The 23,885-nt window shown below is 44.7% G+C and overlaps 1 protein-coding gene across 1 annotated transcript in view; it reads left to right on the top strand.

Annotated features, from left to right (window-relative positions):
• Positions 1-10,228: 10,228 nt before the first annotated feature.
• Positions 10,229-23,885, top strand: part of LOC143997722 (cytochrome P450 2C8-like) — a 58,117-nt gene continuing 44,460 nt past the window's right edge. The window contains exons 1-2 of the mRNA XM_077493503.1: positions 10,229-10,388; positions 19,065-19,248. Coding sequence (XP_077349629.1) covers positions 19,069-19,248 — 180 coding nt within the window. The 5' untranslated portion in view covers positions 10,229-10,388; positions 19,065-19,068. The remainder of the gene's footprint in view (positions 10,389-19,064; positions 19,249-23,885) is intronic.

Genomic DNA, 23,885 nt, shown 5'->3' with positions numbered 1-23,885 from the left:
TTCACAAGGGGGCGGGTGACCTGCTGACTCCACCCCTTCGTTTAGCGGCAGAGCTGTCAGAAGGTGGGAGCTTTAGTTGGGTGCAGACTTTTTTTTTTCATTTTGGAAGAGGGCCACCACATTCCTTGATGCTAATGCTACTAAACATAACTTACACACTGTGCTAAACTATGGCAAAAAAACACAAAAATAATAAATTTTTTCATCCAGTGTTTTTTTTTTTTTTTTTTTTTTTTTTAGCAGTTTTTAGCTTCTAGGTGCAAGAAGCCTAGATAGAAGGAAGTGCTGCACATAATAATAAAAAATAAAAAAAACAGCACTGCAAAAAGATTTGAGGATTCAGCCAATGTTGTTCTGTTTGTACTTTTCGGCATATTTGACTTTCACTGATCTCTGTAGGGTTGTGTCACACCCCCATACAGTTTACATCTTTTCAATCCATTCCACGACTTGTAAATATTGCATTGTGTATAGACAGATGTCTGCTTCAGCTTTTACTAGTGAAGGTTGTTCAAACTTTGCAGGTAGAACCAGCCTAGACATAAATCTCCTCTACAGCAGTTGAGAAACTTTCCCCTGGATCCTATAAATGGGTTAATCATTACCTAGAAGAGAACTGGAGAGTACTCACCACCAGGGACCTGTACGGGTGAAAGAACGAGCGTCTTTCTATTATGTGTACCTATTTATGCACTCATGCCGCGTACATGCGGTCCGATTTTCTGACGGAAAATCCATCGGACATTTTCCATCGGAATTTCCGACACACAAAATTTGAGGTCTGGATTAGGCTTGTGCATTTTGTTTCGTAACGAATCGAAATTCATCCAAATTTTGCATCTTTCGGACATTCGGATGCATCCGAATGACCGAATAAAAAAAGTAACGAATAACAACGAATATGAAAGAAATATAACGAATGAATTTGAATGAATTCGACATGATTCGGTAATTCTTTAAAGATCTAATGAAACAAAAGGTCAGCTCAAAGTAAATCTTATAGTCCAATCAGCTAATTAATTTTGTGCCGGAGGATGGATTACTGGCAAAGTGCATTCCTGAGAACTGAGTTAGAAGGGTGATGTATTGTATTTAAGCCGAGGAGAAGAGACGTTGTCATTGTGTGTGTTAAAAGATTCAATAAACAAACGACTTTCCAAACTACGAATCATTATCACGAATGTCTATACATACATAAATAGCGAATTTCAACAAATACAAACGAATGAATTTGACACTCTACGAATAATAACGAATTATCCGAAAACTTATTAACGTAACACAACGAATATAACAGAACGAAATGATGTATTTTACGAATGACAACAAACCGAAACGAAACAAAATTTTCTGTTGTGCACAAGTCTAGTCTGGATCGCAAATTTTCCAACAACAAAATCCGTTGTTGGAAATTCCGATCGTGTGTAGACAATTCCGACGCGCAAAGTTCTACGCATGCTTGGAATCAAGCAGAAGAGCCGCACTGGCTGTTGAACTTCAATTTTCTCGGCTCATCGTACGTCACCGCGTTCTTGGCGTTCGGAATTTCCGACAACATTGTGTGACCGTGTATATGCAAGACAGGTTTGAGCCAACATCCGTCTGAAAAAAAATCCCATGGATTTTGTTGTCGGAATGTCCAATCGGAAAAAAAACTCTGATGGGTTTCCCGACGGAATTCCGACGGGATTTCGCTCAAGCTGTCTTGCATGCACACGGTCACACCAAATTCCGACCGCCAAGAACGCTGTGACGTACAACACGTACGATGGCACTAGAAAAAGGAAGTTCAATACCCAGTAGTCAATAGCTTCCGTCTCGTAGTTGAAATCTGAGCATGCGTGAGTTTTTGCACGTCGGAATTGCATACACGCGATTGGAAATTTTCGATAGCAAGTTTTTCCGTCGGGAAAATTGAGAACCTGCTTTCAAATTTTAGCTTGGCGGGAGTTCGGTCAGCGAAATTCCTATGGAGCGTACACACGGTCGCATTTTCCGATGAAAAGCTCTCATCTGTCTTTTGCTGGCCGAAATTCCGATTGTGTGTACGCGGCATTAGACTTGACGTATCAGATCTGCATCTGAGTTACCGGGCGGGAGGAATGAATGTATTTCCTCATCTGGAATACAGCAATGGGACAGATCACTCAGTTCCCTGTATATTTAGAGAGGGGAAGCACATATATTAAAAATAGCACTGTAAAAACATTGGGAGCTTCATTGAACATTCTTCTTTGAAGTTCTTAGTCCCCTTTTCCTACTTGGGTGTAACACTGGAGTAGAAAATTCTACTGAAAGAAAAAACAACCATGGACTTTCTCGGTACCCAATTAACAATTTATATAACTCTAAAAACTTTAATTAGAAAAGCCATCTTCATTAAAAAAAAAAAAAAAAAAAAAAAGAAAAAAGATAGACATCAATATAGACAGGTAACTAATTCCGGACCGCCCACCAGCTTCTGTGAAAGGGACATCAGTCCCGAAGAGGAAGAGGCATAGCCACCACATCTGTGCCCACCGGTACCGCCCGCCAGTGCATATCAGTTCCCACCAATCACTACCCACCAGTGCATATCAGTGCCACCAATCAGTGCCACCTATTAATGCCCATCAATGGTGCCATTCAGTGTCCATCAGTGCATCATTATCAGTGCTACCTAGCAGTGCTGCCTATCAGTGTCACCTACTAGTGCCCATCGCTGTCACCTATCAGTGCCACCTATCAATGCCCTTCAGTGCCACTCATCAGTGCACCCCAGTGCCACCTTATTAGTGCCCACCAATGCCGCCTCATCAGTGCCCACCAGTGTCACCTATCAGTGTTCCTCAGTGCCACCTTATCAGTGCCACCTAACAGTGCACCTTCATCAGCGCACATCAATGAAGGAGAAAAATGGCCTATTTGCTAAATTTTATAACTAAATATGTGTAAAAATATACTAAAGCGCCGATGTGAATAAATATTAACCACTTCCCGACCAGCGCACGACGATGTACGTCGACAGAATGGCACGGGCAGGCATATTGGCATACAGGTACGTCCAATATTCAATGCCGCCCTGCCATTGAATCCCGCTGGTCGGGACTCCCGTGAGTCCGGTCGCGGGACCCGCGGACTCGATCGCCGCGGGCATCCCCGCGATCGTCTCACGGACCGGCCGAATTGAGGAAATGCTGTGTATACAACATTTCTCCATTCTGCCTAGCAACTAGTGACGCTGATCTCTGCTCCATGTGATTGGAGCAGAGATCAGTGTTCACTAAATGAAAGCCCAACCCCCCCACAGTTAGTAACACACCCCTAGAAACACTTAACCCCTACACTGCCACCCACTGGTTAACCCTTTCACTGCCAGTGTCATTTACACAGGAATCACTGCATTTATATAGCAGTGATTACTGTATAAATGACAATGGTCCCAAAAATGTGTCAAAAATGTCCGATGTGTCCGCCATAATGTCGCAGTCACAATAAAAATCGCTGATCGCTGCCATTACTAGAAAAAAAAAAAAAAAAATTATTAATAAAAATGCTATAAAACTATCCCTATTTTGTAAACGCTATAACTTTTGCGCAAACCAATCAATAATCGCTTATTGCGATTTTTTTTACCAAAAATATGTAGAAGAATACGTATCGGCCTAAACTGAGGGAAAAAAATGTTTTTTTATATATTTTTGGGGGATATTTATTATAACAAAAAGTAAAAAATAATGTGTTTTTTTCAAAATTGTCGCTCTATTTTTGTTTATAGCGCAAAAAATAAAAACCGCAGGGGTGATCAAATACCACCAAAAGAAAGCTCTATTTGTGGGAAAAAAAGGATGTCAATTTTGTTTGGGAGCCACTTCGCACGACCGCGCAATTGTCAGTTAAAGCGACGCAGTGCCGAATCGCAAAAAGTGGTCTGGTCTTTGACCAGCAAAATGGTCCGGTCTGCAAGTGGTTAAAATATATGAGAAATAAATATTAAAATATAACTAAATAATATAGCTGCAATTTTATATATGTGAACTGATACACAAAAATAAATAGTTTTAAATGAATAATTGTGCTAATATTAACCTATTAACCACTTGACCACTGGGCACTTAAACACCCTTAATAACCAGACCAATTTTCAGCTTTCGGTGCTCTCGCATTTTGAATGACAATTACTCAGTCATGCAACACTGGACCTATATGAAATTTTTGTCCTTTTTTTCACACAAATAGAGCTTTCTTTTGGTGGTATTTAATCACCGCTGGGTTTTTTTTTTTTTGTGCTATAAAAGAAAAAATACCGAAAATTCTGTAAAAAAACGAATTTTTCTTTGTTTCTGTTAGAAAATTTAGCAGATTAGAAATTTTTTCTTCATAAATTTTGGCCAAAATTTATATCACTACATATCTTTGGTAAAAATAAGTACAAATTGGTGGATATTATTTGGTCTTTGTGAAAGTTATAGAGTCCACAAGCTATGGTGCCAATATCTGAAAATTGATCACACCTGAAGGACTGACGGCCTATTTCAATTCTTGAGACCCTAACATGCCAGAAAAGTACAAATACCCCCCAAATGACCCCTTTTTGGAAAGAAGACATTCCAAGGTATTTAGTAAGAGGCATGATGAGTTTTTTGAAGTTGTCATTTTTTCCCACAATTCTTTGCAAAATCAAGATTCTTTTTACTTTTTTTTTTTTTTTCACAAAATTGTCATATTATCAGGTTATTTCTCACACACAGCATATGCATACCACAAATTACACCCCAAAACACATTCTGCTATTACTCCCGAGTATGGTGATACCACATGTGTGAGACTTTTACACAGCGTGGCCACATACAGAGGCCCAACATGCAGGGAGCGCCATCAGGCGTTCTGGAGCACCCAGGACAATTCTGACATTTCTCTCCTACATGTAAAAATCATCATTTATTTGCTAGAAAATTACATAGAACTCCAAAACATTATATATGTTTTTTTAGCAAACACCCTGGAGAATACAATGGTGGTCTTTGCAACTTTTTATCTCGCACGGTATTTGCGCAGTAATTTTTCGAATGCTTTTTTTTGGAAAAAAAACTGTTTTGTGCTTAAAAAAAAAAAAAACACAGTAAAGTTAGCCCAATTTTTGCATAATGTGAAAGATGAAGTTACGCTGAGTAAATAGATACCTAATATGTCACTCTTCAAAATTGCACACGCTCGTGGAATGGCGGCAAACGTCGCTACTTAAAAATCCCCATAGGCGACGATTTACATTTTTTTTACTGGTTATATGTTTTGAGTTACAGAGGAGGTCTAGGGCTAGAATTATTTCTCTCGCTCTAACGTTCGCAGCGATACCTCACATGTGTGGTTTGAACACCGTTTTCATATGTGGGCGGGACTTACGCATGCGTTCGCTTCTGCATGCGAGCACATGGGGACAGGGGCGCTTTAAAAAAAACATTTTTTTTTTATTGTTCATTTTACTTTATTTATTTTAGTTTGACATTTTTTTCCCCAAAAATAATTTTTTTGATCACTTTTATTCCTATTACAAGGAATGTAAACATCCCTTGTAATAGGAATATGGCATGACAGGTCCTCTTTACAGTGAGATGTGGGGTCAATAAGACCCACATCTCACCTCTAAGCTGGGAAGCCTGAAAAAAAAAAAGATTCTGGCTTTGATCGTATTAGCGATTCGGTAGAAGCACCGGAGGGCGGAGGGCGGCGGGAGATGTCTATGGCTGGGTATTGCAGGGTATCACCGACTATGGCTGGGTATCTCAGAGCATGGTGTTGCAGAGTACTGCGTTGCAGAGCATTGCAGGGTATTGGCGGGTGTTGCAGAGCATTGCAGAGTGTTGCAGGGTATTGGCGGGTGTTGCAGAGCATTGCAGAGTGTTGCAGGGTATCGGCGGGGGTTGCAGAGCATTGCAGAGTGTTGCAGGGTATCGGCGGGGGTTGCAGAGCATTGCAGAGTGTTGCAGGGTATCGGCGGGGGTTGCAGAGCATTGCAGAGTGTTGCAGGGTATCGGCGGGGGTTGCAGAGCATTGCAGAGTGTTGCAGGGTATCGGCGGGGGTTGCAGAGCATTGCAGAGTGTTGCAGGGTATTGGCGGGTGTTGCAGAGTGTTGCAGGGTATTGCAGAGCGTTGCGGAGTGTTGCAGGGCATTGCGGAGTGTTGCAGGGCATTGCGGAGTGTTGCAGGGCATTGCAGAGTGTTGCAGGGCATTGCAGAGTGTTGCAGGGCATTGCAGAGTGTTGCAGGGCATTGCAGAGTGTTGCAGGGCATTGCAGAGTATTTGCAGGGCATTGCAGAGTATTTGCAGGGCATTGCAGAGTATTTGCAGGGAATTGCAGAGTATTTGCAGGGAATTGCAGAGTAATGCAGAGTATTTGCAGGGAATTGCAGAGTAATGCAGAGTATTTGCAGGGAATTGCAGAGTAATGCAGAGTATTTGCAGGGAATTGCAGAGTAATGCAGAGTATTTGCAGGGAATTGCAGAGTAATGCAGAGTATTTGCAGGGAATTGCAGAGTATTGCAGAGTATTTGCAGGGATTTGAGGGGTTAATTTTCGGTGAGCAGCGATGTGGGCACTGCAGATGCAGCCCACATCGCTGCTGACACCGATCTCCTCCCCCTCCGCTGTTCCGATCGGTACAGAGAGGGGGAGGGAGGAACCGGCGTCATAACATGACGCCGGCTTGTTTACAAGTGATCACTCCGTCATTTGACGGAGCGATCACGTGGTAAACGGCCGCGATGAGCGGCCGTTTACCGTGATTCGTGATGCGCCGGGTCCACTGGACCCAGCGGTCACGGATGCTCTCGTGTGCGCGCCCCAGGGGGCGCGCGTAGAGCAGAATTCTAGGAGGCCGTTAATTAACGGCCTCTTAGAGTTAAACAACCGCCCTGATGCCGTTAATCGGCAATGGGCGGTTGTTAAGTGGTTAACTAACTAAAATTGCACAGTGTAGCACCAAATTAAGTGAATAATTATGAACATATAGTGAACCATACAAAATATAAGAAATATATAAAATATATAAAATTCCTTCTGTGTAATGGTAACAATATAAATTTTTTATTTTTTTTACGGTATTATAACAAAACATAAAACTGTTTTATGTTTTTGTTTTTTTTTAAATTCGGTCTTTTTTTCCCTTTTTTAATAAAAAAAAAAAAAAAACTCAGCGGTGATTAAATGATTAAATATCCCCAAAAGAAAGCTCTATTTGTCGGGGGGGGTAGGGGGAAGGAAAAAGAATGATAAAAATTTCATTTGGGTACAGCAGTGTTACATGAATGCGCAATTGTCATTCAAAGTGTGACAGCGCTGAAAGCTGAAAATTGGCCTGGGCAGGAAGGGGGTTTAAGTGCCCGGTAGGCAAGTGGCAACTTCTGCACACTGTGTGCTTCAGCATGCGCGGACCTCGCTCTGTCATTTTACGTGGCCTTCCACTTTGTGTCTGAGTTGCTGTTGTTCCCAGTTGCTTTGACTTTGTTATAATACCACCAACAGTTGCCCGAGGAATGTTTAGTAGCAAGGAGATTTCAAAGATGGACTTAGTGCACAGGTGGCAACCTATCATGGTACCACCCTTGAATTCACTGAACTCCTAAGAGCGACCCATTCTTTCACAAATGTTTGTAGAAGCAGTCTGCATGCCTACGTGCTTGATTTAATACACCTGAATCCAATGATTTGGAGGAGTGTCCCAATACTTTTGGCAATATAGTGTGTAGCGCCCTGGGGTTTAGTCAGGGAGCTCCTCACCAAATTTGTTGTCAGGGGTAGCTACCATAGTAAAAATTGTTATAGATCCATTGATTTCTCCTTAAATTTGGCCTTTTTGTACCTTTCTCTTCTACCACTAGGTGGCCGGGCACTTGGTGGTACTAGATATGAGAAGGACAACTCAAGGTCAGGTTATGGGTATATGGAGTATCTCAGCCAATGGGCAGGGGTTTTCTTGAATCCCTTGGCCTGCTGGGAGAGCCTATATATTCGGGGGGAGTCAGGTGATCTGTAAAACCTAGACTGCTGTCTGGGTGGATGTGTGTTGTGTACCCAGTGCTGCTAGTCCAGAGATTGGGCCTATCCTGGGGGCAGCTGGCTGCCGGGCTGCGTGAGGGCCTATCCAGGAGTAGGGATGAGCCGAACACCCCCCGGTTCGGTTCGCACCAGAACCTTCGAACGGGCCAAAAATTTGTATGAACTTTAGAACCCTATTAAAGTCTATGGGACTCGAACTTTCAAAATCAAAAGTGCTAATTTTAAAGGCTAATATGCAAGATATGCAACAGACAACACCAGCAATAAGGGGTATCTTCAGGTGTATATTGTGCTGGATGTACACAACACCCACTTTAACTCCTGCAGATGCCTGTTTTAGAGAACACCAGCAATAAAGGGTAGATACAGGTGTATACTGTGCTGTGCTGTAGCCACACAACACCCACTAACTCCTGCAGATGCCTGTATTAGAGATCACCAGCATAAAAGGGTAGATACAGGTGTATACTGTGCTGGAGGCACACAACACCCACTAACTCCTGCAGATGCCTGTATTAGAGATCACCAGCATAAAAGGGTAGATACAGGTGTATACTGTGCTGGAGGCACACAACACCCACTAACTCCTGCAGATGCCTGTATTAGAGATCACCAGCATAAAAGGGTAGATACAGGTGTATACTGTGCTGGAGGCACACAACACCCACTAACTCCTGCAGATGCCTGTATTAGAGATCACCAGCATAAAAGGGTAGATACAGGTGTATACTGTGCTGGAGGCACACAACACCCACTTTAACTTCTGCATGCAAATGCCTGAGAAAAGAACACACTGTCCCTGCCTATCTAGCGCTTTCCCTGAATGCCGGAACACACTACACAAGGCCGCCGCGCTGGCGGCCTTATATAGTGTGGGGCGTGTACTAAACCCCCTGAGCTATAATTGGCCACAGGCAATTATGGCTCTCCTCACTGCCGGCACTGTGATTGGCCAAGCATGCGGGGTCACAGTGCATGCTTCACCAATCATGAGCCAGCAATGCACTGCGATGGCGTAGTGCATTGTGGGCCGTTTGTGCCACACGAATTTGGTGCGAATGGTCCACAAAGTTCTGAATTCGCCGAACAGACGAACGGCCGATGTTCGAGTCGAACATTGTGCTCATCCCTATCCAGCAGTAAGAGGGCAGCACAGGGATGGGATTGCGGCTTGCAGTCCAACCAAAAGTGACGGTCCTGCTGGCCGGAGAACCTGTCGTGGTCGGAGGTAGAAGGGAAGCTGTCGCCACTAAAGGACCATCCACCTTTACCAGGGACCACAGTGAGTAACTGAAGCAAGTACCAGAGCAGTATTCTCACCGAACAGGCATGATGGAGAATCGGGAAACTTCAGGCGGTGATCAAGTCAGGGACCCAACCAGCGGAGGTGACGCTTGCAGAGCAGCCTTGTGTGCCAAGCTAGGGACTGAGCCGGTTAGGGGGGGTGAAGCTTGAAGGTATCCGAAGTGCCAAGCTATGGACCCAGCAGGAAAGTGTGGGTGAAGCTTGAGGGAGATACCACCGCAAAAGCCTTGAGGAGCTCATGGGTTTCAGAGTCAGTGAATCAGAGGGTCCAGTGAGAGACCAGGAGCTCAAAGGGGATGAAGAACTACAAGTGGAAGTTGTAGTAAAGCTGTTACGTTTGAATTAGGAACTGTTAAGTACTGTAGCCATAGGAGACAGCAAACCTGCACGTGCAGAAGTGGCGCCTTGCTGGGGGTCTTTCCCTGGTCCTATTGGAGTCTTGGAGTCTGCCTATTGAAATTGCAACTACTTAAAGTTGTCCTGGCCCCAACCCTTTTTCCCTCGCAAAATATAAAAGGACTGTTAAAAGAAATAAAACCGCTTTTGCATCCAAAAAGTGTCTGGCGCCCTAAGACTTTTACTACCTTTTGCACCCACTATGCCTCACAACCCACCACATATTGAAGGATGTCAGCAGTCTGTGGCCTCCATGGTTCCAATTAGACTGGAAGAGGTCAGAGATTCTGCTACAAGTGTGTTTTCAAGTAGCCAGTTAATCCAGCAAACATTCATCTCATTTCACAGTCTCTGTTGGGTGACGTCACACACCATACAATTTACATCTTCTAACGCCATCTAATGACTTGTGAACTTTGCATTGTGCATAACAGAAATAATCTCAGCTTTCTCTGCTAAAACTTATTCCACATTCCACATTGTGTCTAGTCCCAGCCCAGACATAAATCTACCTATAAAATCTGAGTAACTACTCCCCAAACCCAATAAAGGAGGCTTTATAATGTATGTCTTCAGAAGGTTAAGAGCAAGAGGATAGTCATTACCCAAGGGAGTGTTGGAGAGTACACGCCGCTATCAAAAGAGAGCTGGTGAGATAAAAACAATGATTTACTTACTCATTTTTGCTGCTTAATTAAAAATTGTATGAGTCAATGGTGGAAGTGGGGCAGGTATAAGAGGCAGAGAGGGAACTGATGGTGGGGGGAGGAGGTATAGGAGGTAGACTGGGAGCTGCTGGTGGAAAGGAGGAGGTAAAGGAGGCAGAGAGGGTCCTGGTGGTGGAGAGGAGGAGGTATAGGAGGTTGACTGGGAGCTGCTGGTGGAAAGGAGGAGGTAAAGGAGGCAGAGAGGGTCCTGGTGGTGGAGAGGAGGTATAGGAGGCAGTATGGGGAGCTGATGGTGGAGAGGAAGAGGTAGAGGAGGCAGCAGGGCCAGATTAACATAGGGGCTATATATTGCAGCTGCAGCTCCAGACCCCTTACCTTAAGATAGGCCCATTTGCAAAAAAAAAATCATTAAAATAAATAAATAAATAAAAGATCAAGCTTAGAGGGTAGACCTATCCCACCAATGGCCAAAATATGGGGCTACTAGGACCTATGGTTCAGGAGATACTGGGCTCCTTGTGAAGCCTGTCAGAAGCTACATACTGAGCAGCAAGGGCGTTGCTAGATCTACAAAAGATCTGGGGCTAGAGCCCATAGCAGCGTAGTAAAGAAAGTCATACTCTTGGGCGGGCATACATGTGTATATACAGTAATATACGTGTGTGTGTGTGTGTACATATCCCCAGAGCCCTCCACTTACATCAGGGTCCCCAGAGAGCCCCCCCCCTTACATCAGGGTCCCCAGAGAGCCCTCCCCCTTACATCAGGGTCCCCAGAGAGCTCTCCTTACATCAGGGTCCCCAGAGAGCCCTCCCCCTTACATCAGAGTCCCCAGAGAGCCTCCCCCTTGCATCAGGGTCCCCAAAGAGTATCCCCCTTACATCAGAGTCCCCAGAGAGCCTCCCCCTTGCATCAGGGTCCCTAGAGAGCCCCCCACTTACATCAGGGTTCCCAGAGATTCCCCCTTACATTAGGGTCCCCAGAGAGCCTCCCCTCCCCTTGGGGACCCCTGTAGAGACTTGAGGTTATGGGTCCTAGATTCGGGGGCTATAGCCCCAAAAGCCACCCCCTAGCGACGCCACTGCTGAGCGGCTAGTTTAAATACAAGCCGGCACACTCTGCAGCAGACTGAGAGAATGAGCTCACAGAGCCTTAATTACCTTAAAAACAATATAAAATAATTATTTGTATATTAATTACATATGGTAATTAACCCCTTACCATCCAAGCCAATTCTGACACTTCTCTCCTACATGTAAAAAAAAAATCATATTTTTTTTGCTAGAAAATTACTCAGAATCCTTAAAACATTATATATAAGGGAATAAAATGGTGGTCGTTGCAACTTTTTATGTCACACCCCTGCTGACAGACCTCTCTCCCCAGCCTGTCCCCACACACCCTCTCACCTACTGACCTGTGGATGGGGGAATCACTCCCGCAGTGTTCTTGTGTTCTGCCAGTGGGGAGCCTTCCCTACTCACACAATACAATCATCAGTGTTGCTGACTGTAGCTGGCGGCACTGATTGTTTTGGGAAAAACCTGACAGGCTGGTTGTACTCAAGTCGCTTAATAGACTGACTTGTGTACAACCAGATAGCCCATACATAGATCGGCCATGGCTGGTCTCTGCTTAATTAGCTTCATTTCAATCCATGTATGGCCCGCTTAACCACTACGTAGTCCCTAAACATCCTTCCACAAACCTTTACATTTTACCTTCCCAGATTCCTTCATCTGTACTTAGTGCCCACTGTCATACCCGACATACTCCTCTCCTGTACATAATGCCCACTGTCATACCCTACATACACCTCTCCTGTACATACTGCCCACTGTCATACCCTCCACACTCCTCTCCTGTATATACTGTCCTCTGTAACACCCTCCACACTTCTCTGCTACACATAGTGCTTGCTGTCATACACTTCTCTCCTGTACATACTGCCTGCTGTCATATCTTCCACATTCCTCTCCTGTACATACTGCTCACTTGTCAAACCCTCCACACTCCTCTCCTGTACATACTGCCCACTGTCATATCGTCCACACTCCTCTCCTGTACATACCGCCCACTGTCATACCCTCCACACTCCTCTCCTGTACATACTGCCCCCATCATACCCTCCACACTCCTCTCCTGTACATACTGCCCCCATAATACCTTCCACACTCCCCTTCTGTACATACTGCCCCAATCATATCCTCCACACTCTTCTCCTGTACATACTGCCCACTGTCATCCCCTCCACACTCCTCTCCTGTACATACTGCCCACTGGCTTACCCTCCACATTCCTCTCCTGTACATACCGCCCACTTTTCATACCCTCCACACTCCTCTCCTGTACATAATGCCCACTTGTCATACCCTCCACACTCCTCTCCTGTACATAATGCCCACTGTCAAACCCTCCACACTCCTCTCCTGTACATAATGCTCACTTGTAGTTGAAGTGTTCTTGCTCTATGACGTGTGTCTAAAAAGTTTGGTGAATGGTATCAGAGAACAAACAAAAGAGAAGATACAAACAAATTACAATTATTGGCCTTCAAAATAATCGCCATCCTTCACAACACACTTTTGGCAATGTTCATAAAACTTCTGGAAAGTGGCAGCAAAAGCCTTTTTAGGAGTTGATTGCAGAACCACTGTTGCATACTCTTTGATTGCTGCCACGTCTGCAAAACGTGCACCTTTCATGACACTCTTCAGGCGAGTAAACAGAAAGAAGATCAGGGGAGTTAGGTGGATGATTGAGAGTAGGCATGCCGTGCTGTGCCATGAATTGGCACACATGGTTCGCACAGCGCACCGGCACGTTATCGTTCAGCAACATCCACTGTCCGATCCTGTGTAACTCTGGCCAAACATGGTGGATAGATTGTAGAAACTGCTTCCAAACTGCCTCGTAGAATGCAGTGTTCATGGTTTGACCTGCAGGAACAAATTTATTATGGATGATGCCATTGTGGTCGAACAAGGCGAACAACATTGTCCTGACCTTGGACTTTCGCAGGCGACTTTTTTTGGGTCGTGGGGAAGACGGTGAACACCATTCCATCGATTGCTGCCTAAATTTCAGATCAAGCCTTTCGCACCAGGTCTTATCCCCTGTGACGACAGCTTGCAGAACGGATGGATCCTGGTCACACATGATCATGAAATATGCAGAGGTTTCCATCTATTTTGCTTTCTGTTCATCTGTTGCACAAACCGCGAACAGATCTTCCTCTTACCCAAATCTTCACGGACAATAGTGCGAACAGTCGATGATCTCGTGCCAGCATTTGAAACACTTGCTCGATCATGTCTGGGGTTCTGCTTGTCGACTGCTGATCCGAACGTGGTTCATCCTCAGCCGTTTCCTTCTTGTTGTGAAAGTGTTTGAACCAGTGGCAAACACATTTTCTGCTCATGGCTTCCAACCCGTACGCTTGCGCCAACATTTCATGCATCTCCGTCACCATTTTGCCCATGAACTTGATGTTCACTCGTTGCTCCTTTGCACTGTGACCCTACCTCTCACTACATTCAACTGCCCGCAGTGCCAGACTGCTGGTTGGAAGCTAAACAGTGGGGACCTTGAGTGGAGAGTGAACAAGTCTTGCTTTTTGACTGCTGGTGACTGCTGGGTTGCATTTTTAGGTTCTTTTTGGGGCTTTTCCTTGTAGCTTTTTAACACCTTTTTTTTTATCTTTGTTTCCTTCAGCCTACTAATTAAGGGGAGTGGTTAATTGGTCACAGGTGCTTGAGGCCTATATAACCATGTGCAGAACTCATTGTGAGCCTGCTCATCTTTGAGTCTGCTGGAACTCTGTCCAAGTGGAACTGGTCTAAGTGGTGAGTTAAAAACCAGAGCTGAAAATAGGTACTATGACCCCTGTTATAACCTCTTATGTAGTGTGAGTACCTGAGTGTTTGGGTGTGGATCGTAATGCCGCATGCACACGACCGGGCTTTGAGGGACTAGGTCAGACGGACTTTCGGCAGAGTTCTGACGGAGTTCTGACAGAGTTCTGATGGACTTTTCCCGAATGAACGGACTTGGCCACACACAATCACACCAAAGTCCAAAAGAGTCGAACGTGATGACGTACGACCGGAATAGAATAAGGAAGTTCATAGCCAGTAGCCAATGGCTGCCCTCGCGTCGGTTTTTGTCCATTTCTAAAGTCTGTCGGAGTTTTGCAAATCAAAAGTCTGCTGCAGCCCACACATGATCGAATGGTCCGCCGGAATCGTTCCGTCGGACCTTTGATGTGGAAAAGTCCGGTCGTGTGTACGCGGCATTAGTACTTGTATATTGTGAGTGCATGTAGGTCTGCGAGTGCACGTAATTCTGCGAGTGGTCTGCGAGTGCACGTAGGTCTGCAAATGCACGTAAGTCTGTGAGTGCCTGTGTATTGTCTTGTTGAGTATTAGTGTCAGGAAGCTAGTTAGGTAATTTGGACAGGGTATAATCCCCAATCCTCATTAAATTTAATAGGTACGGTGCCTGGCGGGTGTGGAGAGGTGACTTGTTGTAAATCTTGCAACATGTATGCGTTCCTTGATCAACCTTGATCAACCTTGATCAACCGAATACAGCTGTGCAAAATGTAAGCGCATTTTAGCCCAGGAACTGAATCTGGCGAAGCAACTGTCAGCTCTGAGAAGTCCCTCCATACTAAAGGAGAGCCAGGAACGTACATGGGAGGGGCCAGCACAGAGGTGAGGGGAGACAAAGAGGTACAGGCACTAGCAAAGAGTAGATGGGTGACAGTCAGGAAGGGTAGAGGGGGAAGTGCCAGGGAGGACAATCCTGGGCTGGAGCATCCCAATAAGTACGCTCCATTGAGTGACATTGGTGATCCCAGTCAGGGACCAGCATTGCTGGAGCTGAGGGACTCTCCTTGCTGCCAGGGGAAGAACTCCTCCAATGAGAGTGGGGAGGAAGTGAAGGGAAAGGGAAAACAGATTCTGGTGGTAGGGGACTCAATTCTTAGAAGGACAGAGAGGCCAATCTGTAACAAAGACCTGAAGCCCCGAACAGTATGTTGTCTACCGGGCGCTCAGGTTCGGCACATCACGGATCTGGTGGACAGATTCCTGGGAGGGGCTGGGGAAGACCCGGCTGTCATGGTGCACGTTGGCAACAATGACAAAATCAGAGGCATATGGAGTGTCCTAAAGAACGATTTTAGGGACTTAGGAGCTAAATTGAGGAAAAGGACCTCCAAGGTGGTGTTCTCAGAAATACTACCGGTACATCAAGCCACACCAGAAAGGCAGAGGGAGATTAGGGAAGTAAACAAGTTGAAGAGCTGGTGTAGTATGGAGGGGTTTATGTTCCTGGAGGACTGGGCCGCCTTCTCAGTCGATAACCGGTACTATAGACGGGACGGACTGCACCTAGGAGGAGGGTGCAGATCAGCTGGGAATGAAGATGGCCAAAAAGTTAGAGGTAGAGATAGTCAGCACGGAACATATTCCAGAGGGTAATATTGGGGGCATTAGTGGTAGGTTGATCAAAGCACATAAACCCAAGGCAAGTATAGTAGCAAGTCCTAGTTGCATTCTCGGAACACCCAATAAGAGGATAATATGCCACCGGTCTAAACTACGTGGCATGTTCACCAATGCCAGGAGCCTGGCGGACAAGATGGCTGAACTAGAGATACTGTTGTACGTGGAGGATTTGGATTTTGTGGGAATTTCAGAGACCTGGTTCAACAGCTCTCATGATTGGCTGGCAAGCATTCAAGGGTATACCCTTTATCACAAGGATAGAGAGGTTAAAAAAGGGGGAGGGGAGGGGTATGCCTATATAACAAGAATAATGTACAAGTGAATGTGAAAGATGACATTACTAAGGAAGCCAGGGAGGAGGTGGAATCCTTATGGGTAGAGCTCCAAATGATGAAGCTAAGGGGAAAATAATACTGGGAGTATGTTATAGGCCCTCTAATCTGAGGGAGGAAGGGGAGACAGATCTCCAATCACAATTTAGAATAACAGCAAGGATATGAAGTGTTATCAAAACGGGGGATTTTAACTATCCAGACATAGATTGGGTCGGAGGGAACCGTGCATTAATCTCAGGCTCGCCAGTTCATAAATGTCTAGCAGGACAATTTTATGGGTCAGATGGCAGACGCACCAACTAGAAATAAAGTTACTGGATCTACTGATCACGGATGTGGAAATACGGGGCAACAACGATCACAGGTCAATTGTCTTCAGTATAAATCACACAAATAGGAAACATAAGGGGCATACAAAGACACTGAATTTCAAAAGAGCCAACTTCCCCAGCCTACGAGCCTTGCTAGAAGCCATAAATTGGGATAAAATCTTAGGAACAAAGAGCACAGAGGAGAGATGGGTTTGCTTTAAGAGCATATTAAATAAGGGCATTAGCCAGTGCATCCCATTGGGTAATACATTTAAAAGAGCGAACAAAATTCCTGGATGGCTTAACTCCAATGTAAAAATGCATATAAAAATGCATAGGAGAAGGCCTTCAAAAAATACAAGGTTGAGGGATCATCATCAGCATTCAGACTTTATAAAGAATGCAACAAGAAATGTAAGGGTGCAATAAGGACGGCAAAGATAGAACATGAAAGACAGATAGCGGAGGAGAGCAAAAATAAATCCCAAGAAATTATTTAAGTATGTAAACAGTAAAAACGTGAGGACAGACCATATTTGCCCCATAAAGAGTCAAACATCAATAGTATGCAAACTCTTGGAGGGGATGATAAGGGACTAGATACAAGATTTTAGTAATGGGAACGGTATCATTAGCAGTAATCAGCATGGATTCATGAAGAAACGTTCTTGCCAAACCACTCTATTAACCTTCTATGAGGAGGTGAGTTTCCATATAGATAAAGGAAGGCCCGTAGACGTGGTGTATCTGGATTTTGCAAAAGCATTTGACACAGTTCTCCATAAACGTTTACTGTACAAAATAAGGTCCGTTGGCGTGGACCATAGGGTGAGTACATGGATTGAAAACTGGCTACAAGGGCAAGTTCAGAGGGTGGTGATAAATGGGGAGTACTCGGAATGGTCAGGGGTGGGTAGTGGGGTCCCCCAGGGTTCTGTGCTGGGACCAATCTTATTTAATTTATTCATAAATGACCTGGAGGAGGGGGATGGGGTAAACGGCTCAATCTCTGTATTTGCGGACGATACTAAGCTAAGCAGGGCAATAACTTATCCGCAGGATGTGGAAACCTTGCAAAAAGATCTGAACAAATTAATGGGGTGGGAAACTACATGGCAAATGAGGTTCAATGTAGAAAAATGTAAAATAATGCATTTGGGTGGATAAAATCTGAATGCAATCTATAGACTGGGGGGAGAACTTCTGGGGGAATCTATGATGGAAAAGGACCTGGGGGTCCTAGTAGATGATAGGCTCAGGAATTGCATGCAGTGCAAAGATGCTGATAACAAATCAAACAGAATATCGGCATTAAAAAGGGGATCAACTCCAGAGATAAAACAATAATTCTCCCGCTCTACAAGACTCTGGTCCGGCCGCACCTGGAGTATGCTGTCCAGTTCTGGGCACCGGTCCTCAGGAAGGATGTACAGGAAGGGCAACAAAGCTAATAAAGGGTCTGGAGGATATTAGTTATGAGGAAAGGTTGCGAGCTCTGAACTTATTCTCTCTGGAGAAGAGACGCTTGAGAGGGGATATGATTTCAATATACAAATACCGTACTGGTGACCCCACAATAGGGATTAAACTTTTTCACAGAAGGGAGTTTAACAAGACTCATGGCCACTCATTAAAATTAGAAGAAAAGTGGTTTAACCTTAAACTACTGTACGTAGAGGGTTCTTTACTGTAAGAGCGGCAAGGATGTGGAATTCCCTTCCTCAGGCGGTGGTCTCAGCAGGGGGCATTGATAGTTTCAAGAAACTATTAGATAAGCACCTGAATGACTGCAACATACAGGGATATACAATGTAAATACTGACATATAATCACACACACATAGGTTAGACTTAATGGATTTGTGTCTTTTTTTTCAACCTCACCTACTATGCAACCCGTACACTTACGCCAACATTTCATGCATCTCCATCACCGTTTTGCCCATGAACTTGATGTTCACTAGTTGTTCCGTTGCACTGTGACCCTACCTCTCACACCGACTATGTGCGACTGCCCACAGCGGGTTTACCCTGAAGTTCAAGTGTAATTCACGCAAGGTGGTACTTCTTTGGCGTGTCTCTGGATAGCTACATACATGCGTGTGCACCTGGCCCATGTTGCCGTTGAGATATAGGACTATTCACTACATTTTTAAACACACCTTGCATGTCCTCTCTAATATGGACAAATTAGGTCAATGGATTTCTTCCCTAACCCTTTGTATATATTCAGCTGCGTGGGCAGGGAATCCCCCACCCAAAGCTCATTGGCCTTGCACTGACAGCCGGCCTCCAGGTTCACTTGAACATAGGTTCAGTGCAAACTCAGAGCCCAACCCAAGCACATCCTTTCTTTATTAGTGATAAAAGGGGGAGCTTTTCTGAAAAAATAAAATAAAATACTGTTGTGTATATTGTAACATGTTAGAATTTTTTTTCCCTACAGAGTCTTGTAAAGTTACTAACAGGTCCCCTTTAACAAATAACCCTTCAATTGCAGAACGATGACTGTACTGCCGGTGCTCGCGGTGGTCTTTTCTTTCCTCCTCACCCTCCTCCTCCTCATTTCCTTCTGGAGAAAGCCGAAGAAATACAATTCTCTACCTCCAGGACCCTCCCCGCTGCCTCTCCTGGGGACCCCCCAATATATTGGGGACAGCGCTGGCTGCAAATACTTTCCAGAGGTACGTGACTAAGGAAGGCATCTCAGGTGCACAACAGACACATAAACACATATCACACGAACAAAGAATTCGACCTATTAAAAAAATGGTGCACATTTAGGCCCATTGTTGGCCCAATAGCGGGCACAAACTTTCTGTGCCATTAACAGGCTCTATTGAGGGGTTGCAAACAATGCGTAACTGTTTCATGGCCATAGACATCCAATGCTACTTTTATCTGGGGGTCCCAACTCTCTTGGCAACATTTACTTATTAGATGACTAATCAAATATTAACAAATTCTAACCAATTTAACACATTTTTTACTGACGCAATGTTGTAATGGGGCTGCACCCCTCAGTCAGCATCAGCTAGCGCCAGATTTCCCGCCGCGCTATCAGTGTGCCACTATAAGTCGTTGATCACTGTACACAGAGTTCTGTGTTTTTGTAAAGCCAATCAGCTGACTTTAGCCAAAATGATTGTCTGAAACCAGCTGCCAAACCTGTATTGTGTCCAATCACAGCACGGGTGGGCAGGGTGCGCGTGCATGCATACCCTGAACCCAGAAGAAAGGCCCGTGATGTACAGGTACATCGCGCCCAGCCTTGGGCTGTTGCCCGCTCACCATACAGCTGCTGTGGGCCGGTGGCAATCGGTTAAAATTCAGTAAAACAAAAATGCCTATTTATTGCTGTGGGGATTGAGAAGCTTTGGCCTACATATCGAAGTATAATGCCATAGATGCGTAAATTATAGACATGTGCCGTTTCGTTCCGAATTAATATTCGGACACATTTTTTGTTTTTCGGAGATTTGGATATATCCGAATGCCCGAATTATAATATAAACAAATTTTACAGAATTCTCCGAATAACAAAATGAAATTCGTCCGCATAACGAAACTACATTCGGACAAATAACAAGACAAAATTTGTCCCAATTTCGGAAATTTGGACTGAAATTTGGATTTAATTTTACATCGAACTCCAGTCGAATTCTAACTGTACACATATTGCTGAAATCAGAGACTGTGTATGTTATTAGAGAACCTTTTTGAAAATAATGCTGTTTTAGTTAAGCCAAAAGGTGATTTAAAGTGGTTGTAAACCCTTACAAACCCCTTTGACCTACAGGTAAGCCTAGATTAAGGCTTACCTGTAGGTCCAAGAAATATCTCCTAAACCTATATGGTTTAGGAGATATTTGCCCGAAAACAGGCACCGCTGTCTACGGCGCATGCGCCGTAGACAGCGGCGCGCAGGCGCACTGAGCGCGGCATTCTCAACGACGGAGCTGCCGCGCGTGTCGGCTCCCGTGCACATGCGCGGGAGTGACGTCATCGCGGCTTCGCCGAATGACAGCGGCGGAGCTGCGAGACCCCACCAAGAAGATGGATGCGGCGGACTACAGGGGACAGCGGTGACTTCGCTGGCTCCTGTGTCAGGTAAGTGACACATAATGGACTACTATGCGATGCGATGCGATGCATAGTAGTCCATTATGCTTTGCCTTTGCAGGGAATGAAAGAGGAAGTAAACTCATCAGGGTTTACTTCCTCTTTAAAGTGTCATTGTAATCATTTGATGAAGATTTTTCTTTTTTGTTTGTTTAACTTGCCACATTTGAATAAAAAAAAAAAAAAAAAAAAAGATTTCGATTCAACCGTTTATCATTTGATTCAACATTTATCAATTCGGATGTTTCCAATTGAAAAAAAAAATCATTAACCACTTAAGCCCCCCGAACCATTTTGCAGGCCAAAGACCAGACTACTTTTTGCGATTCGGTACTGCGCCGCGTTAACTGACAATTGCGCGATCGTGCGACGTGGCTCCCAAACAAAATTGACGTCCTTTTTTCCCCCACAAATAGAGCTTTCTTTTGGTGGTATTTGATCATCTCTCCAGTTTATTTTTTGCGCTATAAACAAAAAAAGAGCAACAATTTAAAAAAAAAAAAAAACACATTATTTTTTTACTTTTTGCTATAATAAATATCCCCCAAAAATATATAAAAAAAACATTTTTTTCCCCTCAGTTTAGGCCGATACGTATTCTTCTACATATTTTTGGTATAAAAAAAAAATCACAATAAGCGTTTACAGATTGGTTTGCGCAAAAGTTATAGCGTTTACAAAATAGGGGATAGTTTTATGGCATTTTTATTAATAATTTTTTTGTTTACTAGTAATGGTGGCGATCAGCGATTTTTATCATAACTGGGACATTATGGCGGACAAATCGGACATTTTTGACACATTTTTGGGACCATTGTCATTTATACAGCAATCAGTGCTATACAAATGCACTGATTCCTGTGTAAATGACACTGGCAGTGAAGGGGGTTTAACCACTAGGTGGCAGTGTAGGGGTTAAGTGTGTCCTGGGGTGTGTTTCTAACTGTAGGGGGGCGTGGCTGTGTATGACACTACACTGATCACAGGGAGCAGAGATCAGTGACACTGTCACTAGGCAGAACGGGGAGATGCTTGTTTACATTAGCTTCTCCCCGTTCTTCCTCTCCGTGAGATGATTTCAGGTATCCCCGCAGCGATCAAGTCTGCGGGACCCGCGACCAGACTCAAGGAGGTCCTGGCCGGTGCACGCATGCGATGGCACTGTGGCAAATTAAAAGGGACGTACCTGTAAGCTCATTTGCCTGTTCGTGCCATTCTGCCAACGTACATCATTCGGGAATCGGTTAAATTCGAAAATTATGAATATAAATTGAATGAATTAACCAAATTTAAATAAACAAAATAACTAGATTAACGAGATGAAACAAATTTCTTTGTCATGCACATGTCTAGTAAATTCCAGTATATGTACCACGGTTTGTAGACTAGACACTAACTTTTGCACAAACCAAATAATATACACCTATAGGGATTTTTTTTTACCAAAGACATGTAGCAAAACACATTTTGGCATGAATTTATGAAGATTTTTTTTTTATTATTTGTTTTAGAACAGAAAATAGAAAATATTGTTTTTTTTTTCAAAATGTTGTTTTTTTTTCCTTTATTTAGCAAAAAAAAAACAAAAAAAAAAAACACACCAAAAGGAAGCTCCACAGTTGAAAAATTTCAACTGTGTACAGTGTTACATGATTTTATTGGATATGTTTTATAACAGAAAGTAGAAAATATAATTGAATTTTTTTTTTTTCTAAATTAATTTATTTTTAGTTCATATTGCAAAAAAAAAAAAAAAACCCAGAGGTGATCAAATACCACTAAAATAAAGCTCTATTTGTGTGAAAAAAAAATCATATTAATTTAATTTGGATACAGTGTTGCATAACCGCGGCAATTTACCAGAGAAAGTAGGAAAACAGAAAATTGTGAGGAAGGCCTCAATAAGAGACCCTCAAATAATGGACAATCTAGGACCAGTACCTCATCCTGAACAGTAATGCAAAAAATAGTAGACCCTAACAAGCTAAATCCACTATCCACTAGGTATGAGAAGGACAACTCAAGGTCAGGTTATGGGTATATGGGGTATCTCAGCCAATGGGCAGGAGTTTTCTTGGATCCCTTGGCCTGCTGGGAGACCCTATGTATTCGGGTGGATTTAGGTGATCTATGTTCTGTGCCTTCTGGACTGCCATCTGGGTGGACATGTGTCACCTGCCCCGGGCTGCTAGGCCAAAGATTGGGCCTATCCCGGGGACATTTGACTGTGTGAAGGCCTATCCAGAAGTAAGAGGGCAGTGCAGGGTTGGGATTGCAGCTTGCAGTCCAACTAAAAGTGATGGTTCTGCCGGCTGATGAACCTGTTGTGGTCGGAGGTAGAAGGGAAGCTGTCGCCATAAAGGGACCAATCACCTTTACCAGGGACCACAGTGAGTAACTGAAGCAAGTACTGGAGCAGTATTCTCTCTGAACGGGCACAATGGAAAATTGGTAAACTTTTAGGCGGTGATCAAGTCAGGGACCCAACCAGAGGAGGTGACGCTTGCAGAGCAGCAGGGCTGGACTGGGACAAAAATTTGGCCCTGGACTTCATCCAGACCGGCCCACTTTAATATTGCAAACACGTACAAAAACAGTATATATACTGTTGGGGGATGGAGGACACAGTGGGGGGGGGGGGGGGTGGAGGACACAGGGGGGGTGGAGGACAGATGGGGACACAGTGGGGGGTGAATGAATAAATGAAATACTTATATAGCGCACAATGCGAACTGAATCGCCTCTAGGGGGTGGAGGACACAGGGGTACACCGTGGGGGGTGGAGGACAGAGGGGGACACTGTGGGGGGTGGAAGACACAGGAGGGGGTGGAGGACACAGGGGTACACCGTTGGGGGTGGAGGACAGAGGGGGACACTGTGGGGGGTGAAGGACAGAGGGGGACACTGTGGGGGGTGGAAGACACAGGAGGGGGTGGAGGACACAGTGGGGGGGGGGGAGGACAGAGGGTGGGGTGGAGGACAGAGGGGACACAGTAGGGGGTGGAGGACAGAGGGGGACACTGTGGGGGGGTGGAAGACACAGGAGGGGGTGGAGGACACAGTGGGGGGGGGGGTGGAGGACAGAGGGTGGGGTGGAGGACAGAGGGGACACAGTAGGGGGTGGAGGACACAGGGGGGCACTGTGGGGGGTGCAAGACACAGGGGGGTGGAGGACAGAGGGGGACACCGTGGGGGTGG

Source organism: Lithobates pipiens, unplaced genomic scaffold, assembly GCF_037356315.1.
Source record: "Lithobates pipiens isolate NorthernLeopardFrog02 unplaced genomic scaffold, aLitPip1_a1.2 Scaffold_19, whole genome shotgun sequence".
In the NCBI taxonomy this organism is placed as follows: Eukaryota; Metazoa; Chordata; class Amphibia; order Anura; family Ranidae; genus Lithobates; species Lithobates pipiens.
This window is presented reverse-complemented; position numbering and strand designations above follow the sequence as displayed.